General features: G+C 44.2%; 1 protein-coding gene across 2 annotated transcripts in view; it reads right to left on the bottom strand.

Annotated features, from left to right (window-relative positions):
* The window catches only part of CUNH2orf80 (chromosome unknown C2orf80 homolog), a 27,425-nt gene extending 5,227 nt beyond the window's left edge, over positions 1-22,198 (bottom strand). Inside the window, exons 1-6 of one of the 2 annotated variants that reach the window (XM_055616672.1) lie at positions 22,146-22,198; positions 18,325-18,459; positions 16,425-16,506; positions 14,182-14,264; positions 11,216-11,303; positions 10,774-10,845 (exon numbers count right to left, since the gene is read on the bottom strand). In XM_055616672.1, the coding sequence (XP_055472647.1) occupies positions 10,774-10,845; positions 11,216-11,303; positions 14,182-14,264; positions 16,425-16,506; positions 18,325-18,365 (366 nt within the window). In that variant the 5' untranslated portion in view covers positions 18,366-18,459; positions 22,146-22,198. Of the gene's footprint in view, positions 1-10,773; positions 10,846-11,215; positions 11,304-14,181; positions 14,265-16,424; positions 16,507-18,324; positions 18,460-19,165; positions 19,189-22,145 lie in introns of those variants that run through there. The other variant, XM_055616673.1, reaches the window with a different exon arrangement.
* Between the last annotated feature and the right edge of the window lie 277 nt (positions 22,199-22,475).

Genomic DNA, 22,475 nt, shown 5'->3' with positions numbered 1-22,475 from the left:
AAGAAGAAGAAGAAGAAGAAGAAGAAGAAGAAGAAGAAGAAGAAGAAGAAGAAGAAGAAGAAGAAGAAATTAAGTTAATTAAGTGAAACAAAAAGATCACCTTGGCTTCTGAGTGAGGAATACGCGGGAAGGTGGAAACTTAATTTTAGAGGCATGGAGTGTGTCCAACTGCCCCTCCCCCAAAGTTTGTGGTGTTTTTGTTTTGTTTTGTTTTTCTTTGTTTTGTTTTGTTTGCTTTCCAAGACAGGGTTTCTCTGTGTAGCCTTGACTGTCCTGGACTCCCTTTGTAGACCAGGTTGGCCTCAAACTCACAGAGATCCTCCTGCCTCTGCCCCTCTGAGTGCTGGGATTACAGGCGTGCGTCACCACATCTGGCTCCCTCAAAGTTTTCAAGTAGCTGAATAGCTACTGTCTTAGTCAAGGCATGAGTAGTTAGCAGCACGGCTGTCATTTCTAAACTGACTGTGTTTGAACATGAGCTGTATCATTATAGCATATGTGGCCTTGTAGTGGGACCCGTGAGATGGTAAGGGTCCTTTTATATCCTGTATTATATTCTGTATTCCACTCTGTGAAAAGGACTTAGCATATACACGTAATTACCAGCTCAGCACACTGTGCTCTGAAATAACCCTTTCCAAGCCAAGATGCCCCGGAGGGGTACAAAGTTGATGGCAACAGAAACTGACTCAGCGTTTTAAGAAGCGCCCGAACCCCATCATCATCAGGATGGGGAAAGAGATGATAATGAGACAAATGCAGGTGTCATGGGTCTCAGAAATGGCTGCCTGCCCCCACCACACCCCCACCCTCAGTCACAGAATCTCTTGTGCCTCCTCTGCCGGCTTTCTTACCTTTATATTTCACACTGGACTCTACAGTTCTTCAGGAAGGACTTTTGTTCCTGGTGTGAGATAGAGGACAAGAGCTGATGGCTCATCCTCCCATGCACATTAGTGTCACCTTTGTCCTAAGTCTGATGTCTGATGTGTGTAGTTGCTGTCAGACTCTGCGTTCTGATCGGTGGTCATCTGGCCAATCCTTACCCCGATCCATGTTGTCCCATAGTTCTGACTGTAGGCCCAGTAGCCAGGCAGCTGTCTCCCCAGCTGTGACTTCATATTCCAAGATTGTCTGTCAATTCTTGCCTGTTTGTGCTTCCCGAAAATTTGATAACTGCTTGTCAATATGTGAAAAGAGAAATGGGCTAAGGGATGAAAGAAGGAAACAAGAAAGGAAGAGAGAAAGAGAAGAAAAAGAGGAAGAGAGAGACTGAAAAAAGAGGGAGAGGGAGAGGAGAAAGAGAGAGCAGAGAGCTTGCTACTAACTAACTTGGAGTCAGTTAGTCTCTGGATTACTCTGTGGGGAGGGCTGATAATTTTCACAACCTCACATGTTCAAATCCATGATTTCTGTATTTCTCCACTCAGGCTTTCTCTAATATCAACAGCATTTACAGTTTGCAGTGTAGAACCCCTATACAGATTCTGTTAGACTTATTCCTAAATCTGTTGGTTTTTCACTTTATGGTCAATGACGTCTGTCCATACTTTGTTTTCTTTTTACTCCTGGATCACAGAAAGGAATTAAGGTTTTAAACTGATCCTGAGTTGGGGGCAGTGGCATAAACCCGTGATCCCAGCACAGATCTCTTGTAGGTTTGAAGCCAGCCTGGTCTACAAAGCAAGTCCAGAACAGCTCTGTTTATTTTATTTTATTTTATTTTATTTTTTGTTTTGTTTTGTTTTTGAGAAACCCTATCTCAAAAAAAAATTACAGTTTTCTGTATTTCTCTTGTTCTTTTATTTAATTATTTCTGCTGGCTAAGGTTGTCAGTGTAATATTTAATAGAAAGGAAGACAGCAAGGATTATTGATTTATTTCTTTTTTCTTTATTTTATATGCATTGGTGGTTTGTCTGCATGTATGCCTATATGAGAGTGTTGGGTCCCTAGAACTGGAGTTATAAGACAATTGTGAGCAGCCATGTGGTTGCCAGGAATTGAACTCAGGTCCTCTGGAAGAATAGTCAGTGCTCTGAAATACCTGAGCCATCTCTCCAGCCCCAAAGGTTTATTTATTTATTTATTTATGTATATGATTTCACTGTCTACAAGCAGGAAGAGGACATCAGATTCCATTATAGATGATGGTGAGTCGCCATGTTGTTGCTGGGAATTGAACTCAGGACCTCCGGAAGCTTAACCATCAAGCCATCTCTCTAGCCCCTGATCTATTTCTTAATTCAAGGAGGATACTGCTATTAAGTATGATGTTTGCTCTATATTTTAAAATATACTTTAACAGGTTCAAAAAATTTCTCTATTGTCTTTCTTTGTAAGTATTACTTTACTGTGATAATAATCAAATAAGATAAAAGTATTCTCTTAACTATTTAAGTTTTTTAATTGTTAACTTTGACATGAACAACAATTTTAGGTTTACAGAAAATAGTGGGGACTCTAGGAAATTTACACACACACCCTTTCTACCATCAACTTTCTGTTCTAGTCACTGTCTAACTCTCTCTCACTTAATACCTTTTCAGCTACCAGACCAAGAAAACCAAAACCAAACCCCAAACCAACCAAACATACAAACACATCCAAATAACAGCAGCAACAACAAAACACCTTCAGAATGTACGAACAGACCACGAACTTCTACCCACCTGAAAGCTAAGAACGCCAGCAGACAGTACCTGGGACCAACACGGGAGATCCGCCCCCTTCCTCCAGCCTTGCTGTGGCCCACGTGATGTTCTCACCAACATATTTGGAAAAACTCTTTGCTTCATAACTTTCTTTTGTGCCATAACTATAAAAACTCCATAAAACCATTTCCACACTGGATCATAGTATTTGAGACAACCGGAGTCTGTGTTTCTGGGCCACGTAACCCACACTGGCTTAAAAATAAACTGTCTGCAGCCTGGTGTACAAAGTGAGTCCAGGACAGTCAAGGCTACACAAAGAAACTCTGTCTTGGAAAAACCAATAAACAAACAAACAAACAATTACACAAATCTATCTAGGGAGAAGGCTTAATAAGTAAAGTTCTTGCCACACAACCATGAGAACTGGAGTTGGAACCTCTTTCTCCACGTAAAAAAAGCTGTAATCTCAGTGCCGGAAAGGAGGCAGTAAGAGGAGCCCTAGGGCTTGCTGGCCAGATGCTGTAGCTGAATTGTTGAGCTCCCTCCTCAAGATGCCCAACATCAGTTTCAGCCTTCCACACTCAGTGCACACTTAAGCATGTATGTGTGTTCATACACACACAAACACACATGTGAACGCACATACATGCCTAATACATGAATATACAACTCTTTTTCCCTCTGAGGTGAGCATTGCATTTTTTGTCCACATAAAATTATGTAAGTTTCATTGTTTTACTGATAGAAAGAACTGAGCACGAACGTAAACTTTGACCTCTTGTCTCAAGAAGCACATAACCTATGGTGAGGGTTAGGTTTGATTACCAACTTCACACCTGGCGGGGGTAATTGCTTAGATTAGTTTGGCCTGTGGGCCTGGCCATGGTGTATTATTTTCATTGCATTAATTGAGACCAGAAGGTCCTCCCCACTGTGGGCGGCACCATTCTCTAGTAGATGGTAGTGGCTTGTGTAACAGTGGAGATGCATGCGTTAACTCGCTGTTTTCTGCTTGACTTTGGGTGGACGTGACCTTCAGGCACTCCAGGTTCCTGCCTCCTTAACAGCCCCATGGCGATGGACTATCCCCTGAAACTGTGAGTCAAACAAATGCTTTATCTCTTAGATTGTCCAGCTGTTTTATCACCACAACAGGAAGCAAACTAAGATACCTGTTGAGAAAGATGACCTTATGGCACAAAAAAATAATGAGAAAGGAGGCTTTAGGTCAGTGTGTGGTAATTATGGCTGCTATGCACCAGGCGTAGGCAAGGGGAAACAGGCTCATGTGTCATCCTTGATTAAAAAAAAAAACAAAAACAAAAACCAAAAAAAAACAGGTATTTCTGGGGCTCTGGTGTTCCTGCCCCAGGGGAGGTAAACCTGACAATTGCCGAGGTCGCTGCCAACCTGACTATTCGTTTCCTGAGTCCTGATACTCTGTGACTCATGCCAGCCATTCATTTAGCTTTCCTGTGTGGCTTATAGGAAGGGTTGTTGTAACAGTAGGACGGCACTTGGATCCTAATCTGGAGTTAGTCACCTTCTCTTTAACCCCGACACTGTTCTCACCATCTCTACCTAGAGGATCATAATGATCATGTCTCTTTCCACATGCTTGTCAAATCCCAAAACACAGTCAGTGAAGTGTCTTCAAGCTGAGGGGGTGAGGCTCGGTTAAGGGCACGCAGGAACTGGCCCAAACTGGAGTAGAGAGGAAACACAAGGAAGGAGGCAAGTGTTATGTCTTTATCACCTGCCTGTCAAGTAGGAGCAGTAATTTAGTAAAATATTGCCATGGCAACAGTAAAAGGGGGAGAAGCAATGGGGGGGGGATAGAAAGGTTAGAAAGGAGGTGCAAGAAAGGTGAAATTATATATGTATGTATGTATGTATGTATGTATGTATGTATGTATGTATGTATATTGCTATGACCTAATTGAGACAGGAATGAGGGGATGGACTCTGACCCTTGGAGTCAAAACACTTGGACAGAGAGAATCTTATAGCTATCAGGTTTACCAAAGAGATAACAGGACAAGTGGCCTGGAAAGATAACTCACACTTACTGAGAGAGTTCTGAAAAATGTGACAGGTATATTACAAAAATATATTCCAGAATATGTTAATGTTGGTGAAAAAAAAGTACAAATTATTGGGGAAAATACTGGTTAAAAAAAAAAAATCTCTACCTTGACTGATGCTATCTATCCTCTAGGGGTTTTTCCAAAATCTATGACTCAGTCTTAGGAGGAGGCACAGACAGAAGGAAGGTGAAGAACAGAAAAACAACTCATCAAACGACGGACAAATGACTTTAACACGCGCTCTTACCAAGTGGCTGTTGGTTGGTAATCAGAACATGAGCCAAAGCCACAGGAGCCAAGTGTGGTCCTCGCACACAGAGGACGCAGGCAGGAGGGTCGCACGTTTAGAGTCATCTTTCCTACACGGCGAGTTTGGGGTCAGCCTGTGCTATAGGAGACCTACTCTCAAAAAAACCAGCAAACAAACAAACAAAACTCCGTAACGACCCCCCAAAACAAAATAAGGAAGCGTAAAGGAAACGCTCAGACGTCTGAACTCCCTCTTATGCAGCAAGATACCCGACCTCAATAAAAAGGAGAACGAAAAGGGACCCGACCCCAGCCTCGGCTTCCACCTGCATTTGCACTTCCACGTGCATGTGCTCAGATAGGCACGGACGTGTGCGTGCCCACCGAACACACGCACACACGAGCAAAATGAAAACAAAGGTGTTATGCGACTGAGGAAGACATACGATGTCAACCTCGGGCCTCCAAACACAGGGAGGCGCAGAGCGCGCGCGCGGGCGCACACACACACACACACACACACACACACACACACACACACACACACACACACACAAGCAGAATGCTTCTCAAGGAGGCGCAGGAGCCACAAGGCCCTGTCTTCACCGTAAAAAAACATAAAACAAAACCTGCTACTGTGAGAGTTTAAATGGCATGGGTTTGAATCCCTGATTACTCCGATCTGCTCACCTCCAGCTTTGGTTGAAAAATGCAGGTGCTGCTGTTTATGACAGAGCCCCATTTAAAAAAAAAAAAAAGATTTATTTATTTATCTATACAATATTTTCCTGCATGTGTGCTAGCCGGCCAGAAGAGGGCACCAGATCTCATGAAAGATGGTTGTGAGCCACCATGTGGTTGCTGGGATTTGCATGCAGGGCCTTTGGAAGAACAGCCAGCGCCTTTAACCTCTAAAACATATCTCCAGCCCCAGAGTCCCATTTTTATGTCTGTACAAATCAGCCTGAGGGAAAAAAAATTCTTCAAGACACTTGAAGAGGGTAGAGGCAGCCTGGTACTGGGAGAACCAGCTGCTGGCAGGAGAGAGAGGCTGGTGTTAGCAATAGTAGGAGTCACGTGGAAGGTGCTCCTTGGACCATCATGTAATTGATTCACACCCTCTGAACAGCCTGGGGTGGTTGGGGACATGATGTCAGGCCTACTGACACTTAGGGAACCTGTGATCAGAGAAAAATAACTGATGGGAGGAAGGGATGGATCTGGGTCTGGCCTGAAATGCTTTACTTCAGGAGTCGTGATGTTTGAGTGTGGGTTTGAATGCTGCCCCTTAAAATGGGATGACATTTGGGAAAACAAAGCAGAGGTGGGGCCCTGGGGTTCTCTCCTTCCACCCATTTTCATTCGCTCTGCATTCCTTTCTTTTGTCTGCCTTTATTCTATCAAAGGAGCCTGAAGAATGTTTTTTTATCTGTTGCTTTATAAGCTTAAGGAAGATGTTATGCTTTTTCTACAGTTTAAACCAAGTTGGGCATTTTATATTTATCATCTGGAGACAGTGGTAAATAGGCCGTGCTTATGTAAAGCCTTTAATTGAACTTCTTCTGGGTCATGGGTCCTCAACAGGAAAACAGCACAAAACAAACAGAAAACGGAATTCCTTGTTAAGAAAAAAATGGCCATCCAGCAGGAGCCTGCAGCTGGGAGCGAGCAGTATCTGCCTTGCTTCCCTTCCATCACCAGGAGGCAGCAGAGAGTCCCGGAGAAAGCCACCCGGCTGCGCACAGTTCCTTTCCAGCTGCCGGAAATTCATCCCAATCTGATTTGTATTCCACTGGGTTTTAAACTCTGTCTCAAAGACTATTTCAGTTGTTGCTTAGGAGATTGGTCCAAAGGAATCAAAGGTCATTCCTATATAAGAGGTAATTAAAGAACCTTTGACAACATCTATTGTTTTTTAAACCACTCTGGCTTCTAATTAAAACCGTTATTTTTGAAGCCATGTTAAACCCCAAAGGGCTGTTTTAAAACAGCCCTACAGTTTAATGTTTAAAATGCGACATTGCAGCCTGAGGGTGAGGCTCTTGCTGGTTCCTCATCCAGCTGAAGAGAAGTCCTCAGGGTGGAACCAGCTTGCAGTTCTGCAGGGGGTTGGGTGGGAGCTCCTGGGACAGGAGGAGGAGGCTGCCAAGCCTTGCTTCCTCAAACCATAATCATTTAGGGAATTAGTTACTCCAGATAAGCCAAGCCTGCACTGTGTTAATGCACATATTTGCTTAGCTATTTAACAGCTATTAGCTACTTAGAGCAGTGAGTCACAATCGGATGTGGTTTTGTCCCTAGGATTCATTGAGCACTCTGAGAGGCAGCGGCAGGAGGAGCTCTGTGAGTTTGAGGCTAGGCTGGTCTACAGGGTGAGTTTCAGGACAGCCAAGGCTACACACAGAAATCCTGTCTTGAAAAACAAAACAAAACAAAACAAAAGAAAACAAAAACCAAAAAAACAAAATAGAGAGAGAGAGAGAAAGAAAGAAAGAGGAGGAGCACTAACTTAGTTATCCAGTCTTGAGTTCTAGGACCTTAATTCCTTAATTCTAGCCATTATTTTGAGATTTTTATGTGCCAAACACAAGGGCTTCATTGGACTGCTTCACATAACGGCCACAACAACCTTAACCTGATTTTACAAATGGAACATTTTATGTTGAAATGTTGAAAACAATTCCCAGAATCATTGTTTGACTCTGGTGCAGCGGCAATTGAAGCCCAGGAAGCAAGAATTCAGAGTCCTGCGGCTGAACATTAGGCAAACTCCATCCATATGTGAATCAACAGACGGTCCCAGCCTATTGCAACAAGGTGCCGCAGGCTTCGGAGGAGAGCGATCCTCTGGTGCAATATGACCTGTGCCCCTTCCATTTTGGAGACTGGAATAGGCCAACTGCTCAGACACTGACTGAAACACTGACGGACGACCCCAGGGAACCTGGAGGTCACAGTGCCATCCATTCCAGAATAAAGCATGGAGCAATCAAGCAGTGTGGCTGACACCTCCGGAGAGATAGAAGACCAAGAAGAAGAACAAAAAAAATCATAAGTGAAAAACAGTGAGCAGGTTTGGGGCATATTTGGGGAGGGAGAGAGAGAGAAGACAGGCCAGCAAAGAGAAGGTTGCAGGGAACAAACGGAAACAGAGTGGTGTAGTGTGCATGGCCAAAACATCACAAAAACTGGCCTTTCTTTAACTTAAACAGATGACTCAGTGGTTGAAAGCACTGGCTATTTTTACAGGGGACCTGGGTTCGATTCCCACCACCCACGTGGCAGCTCACAGCTCTCTGTAACTGCAGTTGCAGGGAATCTGGCACCGTCATACAGACATACATGCAGGCAAGACACCAATGCACATAAAATAACAAGAAATAAATCTTAGAAATCAAATCAGGTCATGTGGTATTCACTTGCATTAAAAAAAAAAAAAAAAACAAAACTGCTGGGCTGGAGAGATTTCAGAGGTTAAGAACACCTGGCTGTTGTTCTCCCAGAAGTCCTGAGTTCAATTTCCACTGACCACAAGGCTGCTCGTGACCATCTAAGATGGGATCTGGTGCCCTCTTCTGGTGTGCAGGCAGACTACTGCATACAAAATAAAATAAATCCTTAGAAAACAACTGCTAAGTCTCTTAGGAGCACCGGTCATGACAAACCTCAATGCAGAATATGAGATTTGTGAGAAAAAGGCACATTGCCCAACTTGCTCACTCGCATCCCTGGCCTTCAACTACATATTGTGAAAGCAAAAGAATGAGCAGATCAGCAGTGCAGCGGTGAGGGTGAACGCTGTGGTTCCCTCGGGGGTTGGGGGAATATGGATCCCAGCAAGAGTATGGCGCTGAGAAGCTGGTTTCAAAACCATTAGACTTAGTAAATGCTCGGCTATGGAGGTGGATGAGGTGACCCACGGCTTCTACAGTAGAGTCTTCAGGAACAAGAATAGGGACAGATGGTTGTTCTGTGTCTATGGCCCTGGCCCTGCCCTGGCTTCTTTCTGAGTCTTTCCAAACTGCCTTGTGGTTGTGGTTTGTGGATACAAGAACAGGGGAAAGCTACCGTGTGTGTGTATGTGTGTGTGTGTGTGTGTGTGTGTGTGTGTGTGTGTGTGGTGTGAGCCATCACTGGCATACTGTCTTCTACAGGTAAGGAAGCAGGTGGGCATAGGTCCTGTGATTGTGTTCATGGCCCTGCGCTTGACTGACTTCTCTCTGGCCCAGCTCCCTTTACTCCTGCCCTGTGCTCATCCAGCTCATAGAAGTATCCATTGGTAAGGGGATCAAAGCCAGTGTTTAAATTCTTTTCTTTTCTTTTCTTTTTTTATTGTTTTCTGAGACAGGGTTTTTCTGTGTAGCCTTGGCTGTCCTGAACTCACTTTGTAAACCAGGCTGGCCTTCAGCTCACAAAGATATGCCTGCCCCTGCCTCTCTGAATACTTTTGTCTTTCAAACACAAAACATATAGCTCAGGCTGTCCTGAACTCCCTGTGTTGCCAAGGACGACTTTGAATTCCTGATCCTCCTGCCTCCATCACCTAAGTGCTGAAATTACAGGTGTGTGTCATCACATCTGGCAACAGAAAACTTTTTTAAAATAAAAGAATAAAATATAGAGGCCCAAAGAAGGAAAAGAACCCATGCAGGGCTCTGGAGAGGAAAACCCAGAGCTCTATACTGGGTCATTCTGCTGCTGACACCCAAGAAGGTAACGAGAAATGGGCAGGTGACCACCTTTAGCTGTGTCTTTTATTCTGAGCATAAGCCTTACTGGTCTTCATTCTGGATGGCAGATTACATCAAACTAGTGGCAGAATGTGACTTGTTAGGCCCAAATTAAAGCATGAAAGTATGAGTGAGAAAGTACAGTGGTCAGAAGCAGTGGGATCTGGCTGGACTCCTCCTTGTCCGATGCTCTCTTTGCTGCCAGACTCAGCCTTCCACAAAGCACACTGGCACTGGCTGGCACTGCTGCACTTAAGGGGGGCATTTGGCAAGCATGTGTGGCTCAGTTAGGATGTGGTTGCCTCTGGTTTTTACCTCTAACTGTTAAAAGTACAATTATGCCAGGCAACGGTGGTGCACGCTTTTCATCCCAACACTTGGGAGGCAGAGGCAGGCAGATTTCTGTGAGTTCAAGGCCAGCCTGGTCTACGAAGTGAGTACAGGACAACCAGGACTACACAGAGAAACCCTGTCTCAAAAAATAAAACAAAACAAAAGGAAATACACACACACACACACACACACACACACACACACACACACATACATACATATATATAAATTAAAGTGCAATTATTTATTTGGGGGTAGGGTGGGTAATCCACAAACACTCATGTAGAGGTCAGAGGGTAGCTTGCATGACACAGATTTTGAGGCTCGAGCCAGGGACTCAGGATTGACTGCAGGAGCCTTTACTTGTTGAGTGATCTCAACATCTCAGTTTTCATTTTTTTCCTAAAATAATTATTTATTGATGTCTGAAAACTATCCTTATAAAGGCATATGCTATATAATCTCATTCAAGGGCGGGGGAGACAAGCAATGGTAGAATGGATTCTCAGCTTGTACAAGACTCTGAGATGAGTCCCCAGCAACACACATAGACACACACACACACACAAATATACACATACTCACAAACATAAAGAGCTATTTGTGGCTTGGAATATATGTCAGTGGTAAAGCATTCTCATAGCATATACCACATACAATATAATATCAGATATATATACTAAATTAATATATATTAATAGTCCCATATCTACTTTACCTTGGTTGAATTAGGACTGGCAGTAGGACTGGCCCCGTAAAGTTTAAGGACTTCCTCAATTGGGATACTGTTCTGTGAAATAAAAACAATGAGTCATCACAGTGCGGCTTTTTCAAATTATAAAACAGTGTTCCTGCAGCTCCAGTGGGTTGAGTACAGCATGAGGCGGCACAGCAGCTAGGTAATAATTTCTAAACGAATGCGTCAAAAGGTTTTCCACACACTAATGTCTCTCATCCTTTTTTCCCCCCTCATCTCCCAGACCTATTTTTGCAATATGTACGGAAGTCAAATTATTTTTATGATGCATTCAAAACCATAAATGTTACTGTCAGCAAACCCCAGGCATTTAGAAGTCCTATTGGAGACATGGAAGTGGGCATTTGTGCCAACGATGCCAGAAGACATGAAACGCCCACATGTGCAGTGCCTTTTCCCTCACCATTAAGACTCCAGCGTAGGACGATAGGATCATTGCTTCTCGTTCTCTTCGGTTGGGATACATGGGTCTGCCACGAGGAGGCGCTCTCCTGAAGGGAAACATGGATGGAGAAGAGTTGGGTGGTGTACGCTGGGGTGGGGCATGTGTGTGTGGAGAACAAAGGTCAGCCTCAGCTGTCACCCTCCGGGGCCGTCCACATTGTGTGTGTGTGTTTGTTTGTTTGTTTGTTTGTGCGAGTCAGGGATTCTCACTGGACCTGGGGCTCACCAAGGAGGGAAGGCTGGCTGGCTAGCCAGCACCAGGGATCCATGCCTTTGCCTCTTCTGTGCTGTGACTGTAAATCTGTGTCACCTCACCCAGTCTTTTATGTGGATGCGGGGGACCCAGTTCGGGCCCCCACGCTTGTACTGTAAGCGCTTACTCAGCTGTCTATCTTCCTGGCTCCTATTCTGTTCTCTTTGACACGTGCTAAGGGAGTGACAGTAATCCATAAGTAATCCGCCATGGCTGTGTACCACACCCTGTTAAAATAGAACCAATACGATTGGTTTTCTGTTGAGGAAACGTGTACTTTGAATTTTTGTTTTGTTTCGTTTCATTTTGTCTGAGACAGGGTCTCTCTGTGTAGCCCTGGCTATCCTGGAACTCACTCTGTAGACCAGGCTGACTCTGAACTCAGAGAGCTCCCCCTGCCTGTGTCCTCAGAGTACTGGGATTAATGGCGTGTGCCACCACTGCCCAGCCATACTTTGGATTTTTAATTTTTCAACAAAGTGATGTTTTTGATTTGTTTGTTTGTTTTTTTGCTGTGTGTGTGTGTTGTTGATAGCTTTCACTAAAGCTATCATGAATGCACACTGGTTCCTATAGTGGGTGGTTATGGCTTTACTAGCAGATATCACCCCTTCTCATGGTCTTCTGGGAGGGGTCTGTTTTCCTTTGTTGCACACCTGTAGCAAGGCTGAAAACACCCCTAAGATTCTAAGAATGCGTCTTGCCAAAGTGTTCCACGTCCAGACAAATCAGGAAACAGAGACACTGAGACACACTTCATGTTTGCTCAGTGTTTGTTTAAATCCATCCTGGTTTGGACTGAACCTTGCTCTGAAGGGAGCTGACACTAATATTGTTCACCCTGAAGAAAGACACTGGAGTAGAACCTGGTAGCCTAAAAAAAAAATCATATATTATATTGTATGTGTTTATGTGTGAGAGAGACAGAGAGAGCCAGAGAAAGTGAAAAAGAGATGGGGAGAGGGAGAAAGAGAGAGAGAGCTTGCTTCACTGTGGAGTGCCTATAAAGGTAACAGGACATTTTGAGGGAGCTTACTCCCTCATTCAGTGAGCCCCAGGGATTGAGCTCAGAAAGTCAGGCTTCTTGGCAAGTCCTGTGCCCACTGAGCCATCTCATCAGCCTGAGTTCTGAATTCCTGTGCTTAACAGTCCTGTTCACAGACTTTTCAGAGAGAGGGAGAATCAAACCCACCTCTCCCACCTTTCCATCCTCCTGCTCGCCCATCTTCCCCTCCACACACTCCCCTTGCTCTTGTTCCTTCCTTGAGGTTGTCCAAACTGTGTTTTCTGCTTACTACTGTCGTTTCCTAGCTGCAGCCTTGAGCCAAGGCTGTGGAATAGAAACAACACTCGGACTTTGGAATGAGCTTTTTGACCGTGGCCTCTCCGTTTCCTGTTCCGAGCAGGGTGCTGAGTCTGCTGAGTCACCACACTTGAAGAAAACGCTGATAATCTTGGGAGGAGAATAACTCCATGGACACAAGTGCTTAACAGCGTACATGCTCCAGAAACTGTGTGAGATAGCCCTTGGGGAGCAATTTCACTCTTTGCCTGCAGAACTGACTGTTACATAACGTGTAGATAACACAGTAAAACCATGCTTCTCAGGAGGACAATTCCATGCAAGGTTCTTTTGTTTGGTTGTTTCTCTGTGTAGCCCTGGGGGTCCTGGAGCTCACTCTGTAGACCAGGCTCGCCTTGAGCTCACAGAGATCCACCTGCCTCTGTCTCCCTAGTGCTTGGATCAAAGGTGTGGGCCACCACCACCTGGCAGGATTTTTTTTTTCTTAATTTGACAGTAGCTGACGATTAGAAATATAAAATAGGTGAGCATCCCTGTGATGTCCTCAAGCTGCAGCCGCAGTGTGTCTTCAGGCTTCTGGCTGGAGGAGGAAGTTTGCTCTGTGCTTCTACACCAGAGTGCCTCCTAGGAAGACTCCACATGGGGCTGGAACTTCCTCCCTCAATGATAGCCATTTCGAGTGTGTGTGTGTGTGTGTGTGTGTGTGTGTGTGTGTGTGTAGGGGCGTGTCCTTTTTATATTATTCATTTATTTTTATTTGTATTTGTACGTACATCGGTGTTTTGACTGCATGTATGCCTGTGTGAGGGTGTTGAACCCCCTGAAGGGGGAGTTACAGTAGTGGTAGGCTGACGTGTGGGTGCTGGGGATTGAACCCGGCTCCTCTGAAAGAGCAGCTAATGCTCTTAACCATTGAGCCATCTCTCCAGTCCCTAAACTCATATTTTAAAAGGAAAATAAAAACCCAAGAGGGCTGAGGAGATGGCTGAGGGATGAGGTAAAGCGCTTGCCTGGTGCAAGTTCGAGGACCTGAATTTGGAGCCTTCCCCCACGATCCCTGTAGAAAAGCTGGGCATGGTGGCACAGCCTGCAATCCTAGTGCTGGGGGTGGGGGATAGAGACAGGGGGCTCCCCTGGAGCTTGCTGGCCAGCTAGGCTTGCCGGTGGTGAACGACAGATTCAGTAAGGGAGAGACCCCATCTCAAAAAATAAGATGAAGTGTGACAGAGGCAGACACACTGACCTTGACCTCTGACCTCTGCATAGACCCACACCCACGCACTGGAATGCCCGTTCATACATCTCTCCCCACCCACCCTAAGTAAGTAGATAGATCAAAAAGAAAAACAGCAAACATGGTTCAACTTACACCTTCTCCCACTGGAGCCAACTTAAGTCTTCTGAGTGATCCAGCCACTGACAGGCGACACTGATGGCCAAGTCATAGTGGGCCTGGAAGCAGGAAGTAGAGAGCAAAGGGGTGGACTGGACTGAGACCTTGGCAAGGCAACTCCTGGACAATGCTAGGCCTGTCCTCTGTCGTGTTCCAATTGTGGGGGGAAGGTGGGGAGGACAGGAATCCGTATTTGTAGCTCGATGCTCAGCTAGAGATATTTCAGGCATCTTCGGGCATTAAGTTTATCTCTCACTAAGCAGTTACTTGCCGTGTGTGGTCCAGAAAAGAAATAACTCTCAACTGGGAATTGGGGAATGTGACTTCACACTGCGATTGCCACCAGCAACACGAGGTATATTCTTGGGCAAGTTGCTGATGAGCATTAATTAGGCCTCCCTCTCCTTAAATTTTACTTTTTTTTTTGGCATTATTTTTTTTAAATTTTTATTATTAGTTACATTTTATTAACTCTGTATCCCAGCTGTATCCCGCTCCCTCATTCCCTCCCAGTCCCACCCTCCCTTCCTCGTCTCCTCCCTGCCCCTTTCCAAGTCCACTGATTGGGGAGGACCTCCTCCCCTTTCATCTGACCCTGTTTTATCAGGTATCTTCAGGACTGGCTGCAAAGTCTTCCTCTGTGGCCTAGCAGGACTGACTCTATCCTTGCTTGCCGGAGTGGGGAGGTCAAAGAGCCTACCATTGAGTTCCTGTCAGAAATAGTCCCTGTTAAAGATTTATTTATTTATATACTATTCTGCCTGCATATTTGCCTACACACCAGAAGAGGGCACCAGATCTCATTATAGATGGTCTTGAGCCACCACGCTGTGGATGGGAATCGAACTCCGGACCTTTGGAAGAACAGCCAGTGCTCTTAACCTCTGAGCCATCTCTCCAGCCCTCCCCTTAAATTTTTAAAAAAGCAGAGGGAGAGGGTGGAGAAAAAAGGTTACAGAGGACAATTTCTAATCCTGCTTATTGTTAGAGAACATAGCACGAGCAATGGGCCAGATAGACCTGACTGAGTGACAGGCAGAGAGCCTCACACCTGGTACAAAACTGAAGATCAATTTCCATGTTGATTCTTATCACGGTGATGACCTCTTTCCTGGTCATGTGTGAGCTTTTGCTTAGTAAGTGTGTTTTCCACCTACTAGCAACATTTCCTTTCCGTCCTCACAACCCAGAAAGCAAAGGTTAGTTTGGATTTGGTCAAGGTTCTGAGAATTTCTAAATAATGTAATGATGACCTCAGGGACGTGAACTAAAGTTAAATGTCAAGCTAAATAATTAATAAGGGTTTTGGACCGTGGTCATTTCTCTTGAAACCTAATCTGGAGTTTGATGCCTGGCTCAGGCACACTGCCATGCTCATTAGAAACACAAGCATCCCGGCCTCCAGAGTAAAAATGACGCTGTAAGAATGCCTCGTTAAAGTTTGAGAGGTACAGCTCTTCCGATCTGTTTAACGTCCCTGTGAGATGTGTACACACTCGGAGGCAGGCTTCACTGCAATCCCTGCCTTTACACGGAGGGGAATGGAGAAGAGACACACCCCTCTGAGCACAAAGATAGCACATGGGTGGGGGTAAGCCGAGTCCACTGATTTATTTTGGATTAAATCTTTCTGTAGTTTCTTCTCTAATTTCTGTGTAGCAAGAAGAACTTCACATAAGCCTGGTCTCAGTATAACACAAAGGACTCTTGGATCTGTAGCCTGGTGCCATCACCTAGGCAAAAGATGAGAAGTGATTATACTTGAGAACTACCCTATTACTAATTTTGTTAAGGTCTTTAACTTTAAAATTAACATTTTTATCCAGGAGGGTGGCTCACACCTTTAATCCCAGTATTTGGGGAGGAAGAGGCAAGCGGATCTCTGAGTTTGAGGCCAGCCTGGTCTAAAGCTACACAGGGAAACCCTGTCTCAAAAAACAAACAAACAAACACGAAACAAAAAAAATCTCATAGTCATTTGTTTTTATCTTTTCTTGTCTATAGTGTCTTATTTTCTTTTTGCTTTCTATTTAGTGGTTGAAGATGAACATAAGGACAACCTTAGAATGAGGAAAAGATAAGGAAGAGGACAAGTTGTCTTTGTGTGTGTATGTTTGAATGTGTGTGTGTATGTTAGTTACATACACATTTTGTCTTAATTCTGTCCCCTTATTACATACAGAACACAATGGGAGTTGCACCAGCGTGACTTTCTTTACCATATCATCTAGAAAGGTGAGTTGACCTCTTCCTTTTGGATCAAATTCATTTTCTCGAAGTCTGATTCCAATATACTCTGCCCTTAAAAGCAAGAGAGCAGCATTGAACTATTGGGGACAACATAGGGTTTCATCTTCACAAAGAGGCTTTCTTTCCAACCTCCCTCCACCAAACAAAAATGCATCAGAAGTCACTTATGGTCTAGCAGCTGTTAATACTCAATTTTTGCTTGCATGGTAACCTCCAAAGGCTGCAGGTTTAAAACATCTAATCATAATCAACTTAAATAGTTTTGAAAGATGTATTTATTATTTATACAGTTTTCTGCCTGCATGCCACCAGATCTTACTATAGATGGTTGTGAGCCATCATGTGGTCACTGGGAATTGAACTCAACGGCCTTTGGAAGAACAGTCAGTGCTCTTAACCTCTGAGCCATCTCTCCAGCCCAATCAACTTAAATTTATCTTAAAATTAAATTCATTATTGAAATAATTTAAAAGAAAGCAGGAAGGATGCAAAATGCTAACACACAGAATAGATTTTCTGCATGAGGACGGCTAAGACCCATTACATATAATAAAGAGTTACTTATGGGCGTGTTAGTACAGAACTTTAATCCAAGCACTCAGGAGACAGACATAGACATACCTTCTATGGATATTTGTCCTCTAAGAAGAGGCCATGACATAAAACAACACTTTTTTTTTTGTAATTTTTTCACAGAACACAGTAGCATTATGCATTCTGCCTGGAGTTAGCATGGGCAACAAGAAAATGTTTGTTTGTTATCTATTCATTTATTTTTTGAGATGGCGTCTCTGTGTAGTAACAGCTGCCCCAGAACTGTAGACCAGGCTGGCCTCCATTCCCAGAGATCCACCTGCCTCTGTCTCTGAGTGCTGGGATTAAAGGCATGTGCTACCACACCTGTCAGTTGGTTTTCTTAACTCCTGTTTGTTTTTTATTGTTACCTTTTGAAGTGCTGTTTGTTTGTTGTTATCTTGGCCTCCAAGCACGTATATGTAAACATGAGTGACTTCTATACATGTCTATTCCAGCCTTTCTTAAAGATTTAGTAAAAGACATTCCCCTTCACAGGCAGACAAGGGACCTTTGATGGTGTCTATGATATGACCCTTGATGAAGCTGGGAGTGGTGACTCAGGCCTTTAGTCCCAGCTCTTGAGAGGAAGGCAGAAGTCTGTGAGTTCCAGGCCAGAGGTCTACAAAGCAAGTCCAGGACGGCCAGTGTTTGTTTTACAGAGACACTTCGTCTCGAAAAACAAGACAAACAAACAAACAAACAAACAAAAATCCTTGGTGGAAAAAAAAACTATTTAATGTGTGTCACCAACATATACAAAATAAAATATCATCTATTCTTGTTGTATGATCTGTAATTTTTTTTTAATCAACATTTGTGAAGCGCGAGGTTGAAGAACCACTGAATGGGATGGGTAAAAGTTAATGGGAAACTTGATGTTTTCTTTATTAGTCAAGAAAGTTTTGCAGTCATAAAAATATGGAGATGGATCATTTGGCTGCTGAGCTTGACAATAAAAGCGGCACAGGCTCTGGTTTAAATGCCGGCCCTGGGGCGGCACATCTAGGAATCTATAATCTCTGCCGGTAAGTGCAGTCTCCTTCAGTGGAGCATCGTGTCCCCCTAGGCTGTGGGGTGCCTTGCACGTGGATGCTCCTGCAGAAGCATCCCCTCAGGAGATTCTGCATGGTGCCCTGCAGCAGGAAGACAGACACCAGAGCATCTGCTGGCTCTCTCCCACAGAGCGAGAGATTCCCTCCTTAGCCTCCTGTCCACCTGCCAGTCTCCAGACCATCTGCAATGGCGTTCAAAACGCAAGGCTCAGGAACGGAAGTTATTCTCGGCAATACTCACAGCAGCCTTTTCACCTCCTGCTTTACGAGCCTCCTCTCCATGACGGAAGGCTGTGGCTGAGCAGGTGTCTGCAGCTTGGTATCCTTGCTAATCCTTGATAGCCCTTCGGAAGAGCAATTTCTGCAAGCCTAGAAACTACAGCAGCAAATCAGAGAGGACATGAGTTAGGGGGTGCTGTTGCTACAAATATCAGTCATGGAGTCTGAGGCTGTGGAAGGGATCCAAGAGCATCCAGAATTCAGGATGCTCGTACCCAGCAAGTACCAAGTGAGAGAGAAAAAAAAATAGTAACTGTGTTAAAAAACTATTTTGTGAGTGCCTATGAGTGTAGGAGCATGTGCCATGACGTAAGTGTGGGGGTCAGAGGACAACTTTCAGGAGTTGGTTCTCTTGTGATACCCTGTGGGATCCAGGGATGGAATTCAGGTCCTTAGGCCTGAGTTTAAGTATTTTTATTTAAGTACATTTTGGCCTGCTGAGCCTTCTTTCAAGTTTTTCTAACACTCACTATGCTCGGCCTTGCTTGTAAAACAGGGACGGTTCCTGTGGCTTTTGACAAGGCTTTTTGGGTAGAACCACCCGAACATACTGACTCATGATCTGAATATATTAGAAGTGCCCTGTGTATGACCAATGCAGGGACTCCCAGTGTGTTCACAGCAGAGTTCACGCTCACGCGCGGGCTGGGAGGTCATCTGACAGTCCACACAATCAGTAGTGGCAAAGGTGTCTTCAGTGCCCACCTGGACATTGAACTGAAAGTTGGCGACAAGGTAATGGGGTCAAAGGGGCTCTGAAATGACACATACAAAGAAGCTTGTGGGAAAAAAAAATTACTAACCGAATGGGGGAACTCAGCAGCAAGTACGACGAGGCATCAAATCTGTCGGAATCATTTGAAGTGCTTTGTGGTGGCCAGTTTGATGAATCATCATGGCTGATTTACTATTATTAGTTATTTGGTCAAATGCTATCCTGATGTTTTTATAGATTTGTTTTCTGGATGGGATAAACATTTACAGTGATAATGGTAAATGATAATGATAAACATTAAAGTGTATTTTCCTCCATAATGTGAGTGGCCCTTACCTAATTGGTTGAGAGCCTTAAATGAACAAGGGTTGACCTCTCCTAGCAAGAAGGAAATCTACCAACAGACAGCTTAGATTCTGACTGCAACTCCTTCTGGGGTATCCAGGCTGCTGATCTCCTCCATCAAATTCAGACTGACCAAGCTTCCTACTCATAGGAACCATTTTTTGAATTTACTTGTGGCCTGGCAATGCCTCCCACCAAAGGGAAATGATCAAAGAGAGGGCAACAGAGTTCATATCAGAGGCAACTCCTGCTCCCCTTACTAAGAAACCCACATGGAGACTGAGCTGCCTACCAGCTACATCTGAGCAGGGGGTCTAGGTCCTCTCCATGGTCCTTGGTTGGTGCATCAGTCTCTGTAGTCCCCCCTGGGCCCAGATTTGTTGGCTCTGTTGGTCTTCTTATGGAGCTCCTGTTCCCTCTGGATCCTTTTCTTCCCCAACTCTTTCCTCGGTCTCCCTGTGCTATGCCCAAACTTTGGTTGTAAATCTTCACATCTGCTTCGATCCCCTGCTGAATAAAGTCTTTCAGAGGACATTTGTGGTAGGCTCTCATCCTGGTCCTTCTCTTCAACTGCTTCTGGTGTCTATTCTATTTGCCCTTCTGGATGAGAATTAAGCATCCTCCTTTTTGTTTAGCTTCTTTAGGTCTGGGTTGTAGTACGCTTATCCTGTATTATCCTGCTAATACCCACTTATAACTGAATATATTCCACGGGTTCTTTCTGGTTCTGGGTTACCTCACTCAGGATGATCTTTTCTAGGGAATCTTTTTTTTTTTAATTAGTCTCAGTCTTTGCCTTTTTGTCTCTCTATTTCTCTGTCTCTCTCTGTTTCTATCTATCTATCTCTATCTATCTATCTATCTGCATGCTAGTCAGTAGCTGTCTTTAGTACAGACTGCACCTATATACACATACATAGGCACACACACACACATAGACACACACACACATAGACACACACACACATAGACACACACACACACACATAGACACACACACACATAGGCACACATAGACATACACACACACATAGACACACACACACACACATAGACACACACACAGACACACACATTGCTGGTTTTGTTTCTCTAAAGACTGATTATAGGTGCAAGAAAAATGTTGACACACTAAGTTGTACAGGTGCAAGAAAAATGTTGACACACTAAGTTGTACGTGTGCTTTAAAATCCTCATTTTAAAGATAATTAGAAAGATAACTTGGCAGACGATTGTAGCCCACAGTAAGGAAGGTTCGTTAAGCTCTTTAACATCGAGGGAAGAGCCAGCAGGCTGAGACTGACTTGAATGAGCTCTTCGTCAGGGTGACTTGATTATTTAGAATCTTTTCTCCTGCTGCTACAGCTGCTTCAGCTTGTGAGAGGGAGGAAGTGGATGTGAAGAGGTGAGGGAGCACTGTACTGCGCTGATCAGGAGAGGAAGAGGGAGAAGGCTGCAAATTAGGAAGGAGGCCTCATGGTCTAGAGGAAGAAAAGCCCTGACCTAGGGAAGCCAGGGATTGGGATATGGCATCCCCCTACAGCTAATTGGTGTGATCATGGCCAAGCTGCTTGGCTCTTAGTCTCTGGTGCTACTTAAATGTAAAAAAAAAAAAAAGTCTAGTGAACTTTGCTTCAAACCCCACCCTAACATTCTATCTTTCCATGATGGCTGGAATGTGTTAAAAATCTTTTAATTCAGTAATTTATGAAAGCATGTGTGGGGTCTGGAGAGATGGCTCAGTGGTTAAGAGCACACTGATTACTCTCCCAGAGGAACTGGGTTCAGTTCCCAGTACCGGTATGGCAGCTCAAATCTGTCTATAACTCCAATTCCACAGGATCCTATACCCTCCTCTGGCCTCTGCGGATGCTGAGCACACACGAGATGCATAGACATACGTGTCGGCAAAACAGCCATAAGCATAAAATAACAACTTTTTTGATTCTTATTTCGATTCCTTAATAGAAAATGGGCTCAATTTCTTGGCAGGAAGCAGGATCACTAGCTTCGAAGCCCAAAAACTGAAAGTCTTAGCATTTCTTTAACCAACTCTGGTCCTTACAGTGACAGGATCAGGCAGGCTCTTTGGATTTCAAACTTATGAATTATAAACTTTCATCTTTTGATTGTCACCACAGCTTCCTCTTCGCACTCCCACCCCAGTGTCAGATAATATCCAAAAGCACATCATATTTATAATACTTTAAAAAATATTTTAAAAAATGAATGCCTACCACCTCCAGATCACTAGACAAGAGGTCAGGAGACCTTGAAAGGACACCAACTAGCTGTGTCATCTTACGCAAATTAACTTTTTTAGTTGTTGGTTTTTTTGGTTATTGTTTTGTTTTTTTGTTGGTTTGTTTTGTTCTTCATTTCTTCCTCAGTAAACACCACTGAATGTCTGGCAAAGCTCTGCTACCTGGAGATTTACATGCATTCATCAGCTTTGCCTGGTGGAGAGAAAGCCTTTTGCAAAGACTGTTCAGCTAGACTTGATTTTCTTCTTTTCTTTGTATAGAGCTATAAGGAATCAAGACCACTAGCTGGAAACACACACAAAAGGGGTACTGGAAGGAGGTCAGCTCTAGATCTTTCATAGAGACCAAACCCCCAAAAGTCCCAGCCCCATAGTTTATTGAATTCCGGGAACTGCGAAATATCTGTGTATTCTAAGCGGACCCCTCTCCCCACCCGACCATGCCCACAGAATGTCTCACCAGCTGGAGACTGATGGCAGCACTTCCGTTCCGTCCAGTACCTGCAGACAGACTTGAGCATTGGAAGGCTTGAGCTGGTGCTTAAAGTCACCCTGAAAGCAGATGCTTTTGCCTGGTTGCTAGGAAACTGTGACTGGATGAAAATAGTTCTATAAACATCCTCATGTCTCCTCCCATGTACATATGAGGTGTGTGTGTGGGGGGGAGAGTCATATATTTGAGACAGATGCTGACCTTTAGTTCACATATCTTTTCACCTGAGGAGGCATAGGTGTGCCAGCTAAATGATTAAACAGAAAACTGAGATGAGAAGAGGAGGCCACTTCCCCA

This window comes from Psammomys obesus, unplaced genomic scaffold (genome assembly GCF_907164565.1).
Source record: "Psammomys obesus unplaced genomic scaffold, mPsaObe1.curated_primary_1811, whole genome shotgun sequence".
Classification (NCBI taxonomy): Eukaryota; Metazoa; Chordata; class Mammalia; order Rodentia; family Muridae; genus Psammomys; species Psammomys obesus.
The sequence above is the reverse complement of the archived record's forward strand: the minus strand, read 5'-3'. Positions and strand labels throughout refer to the sequence as shown.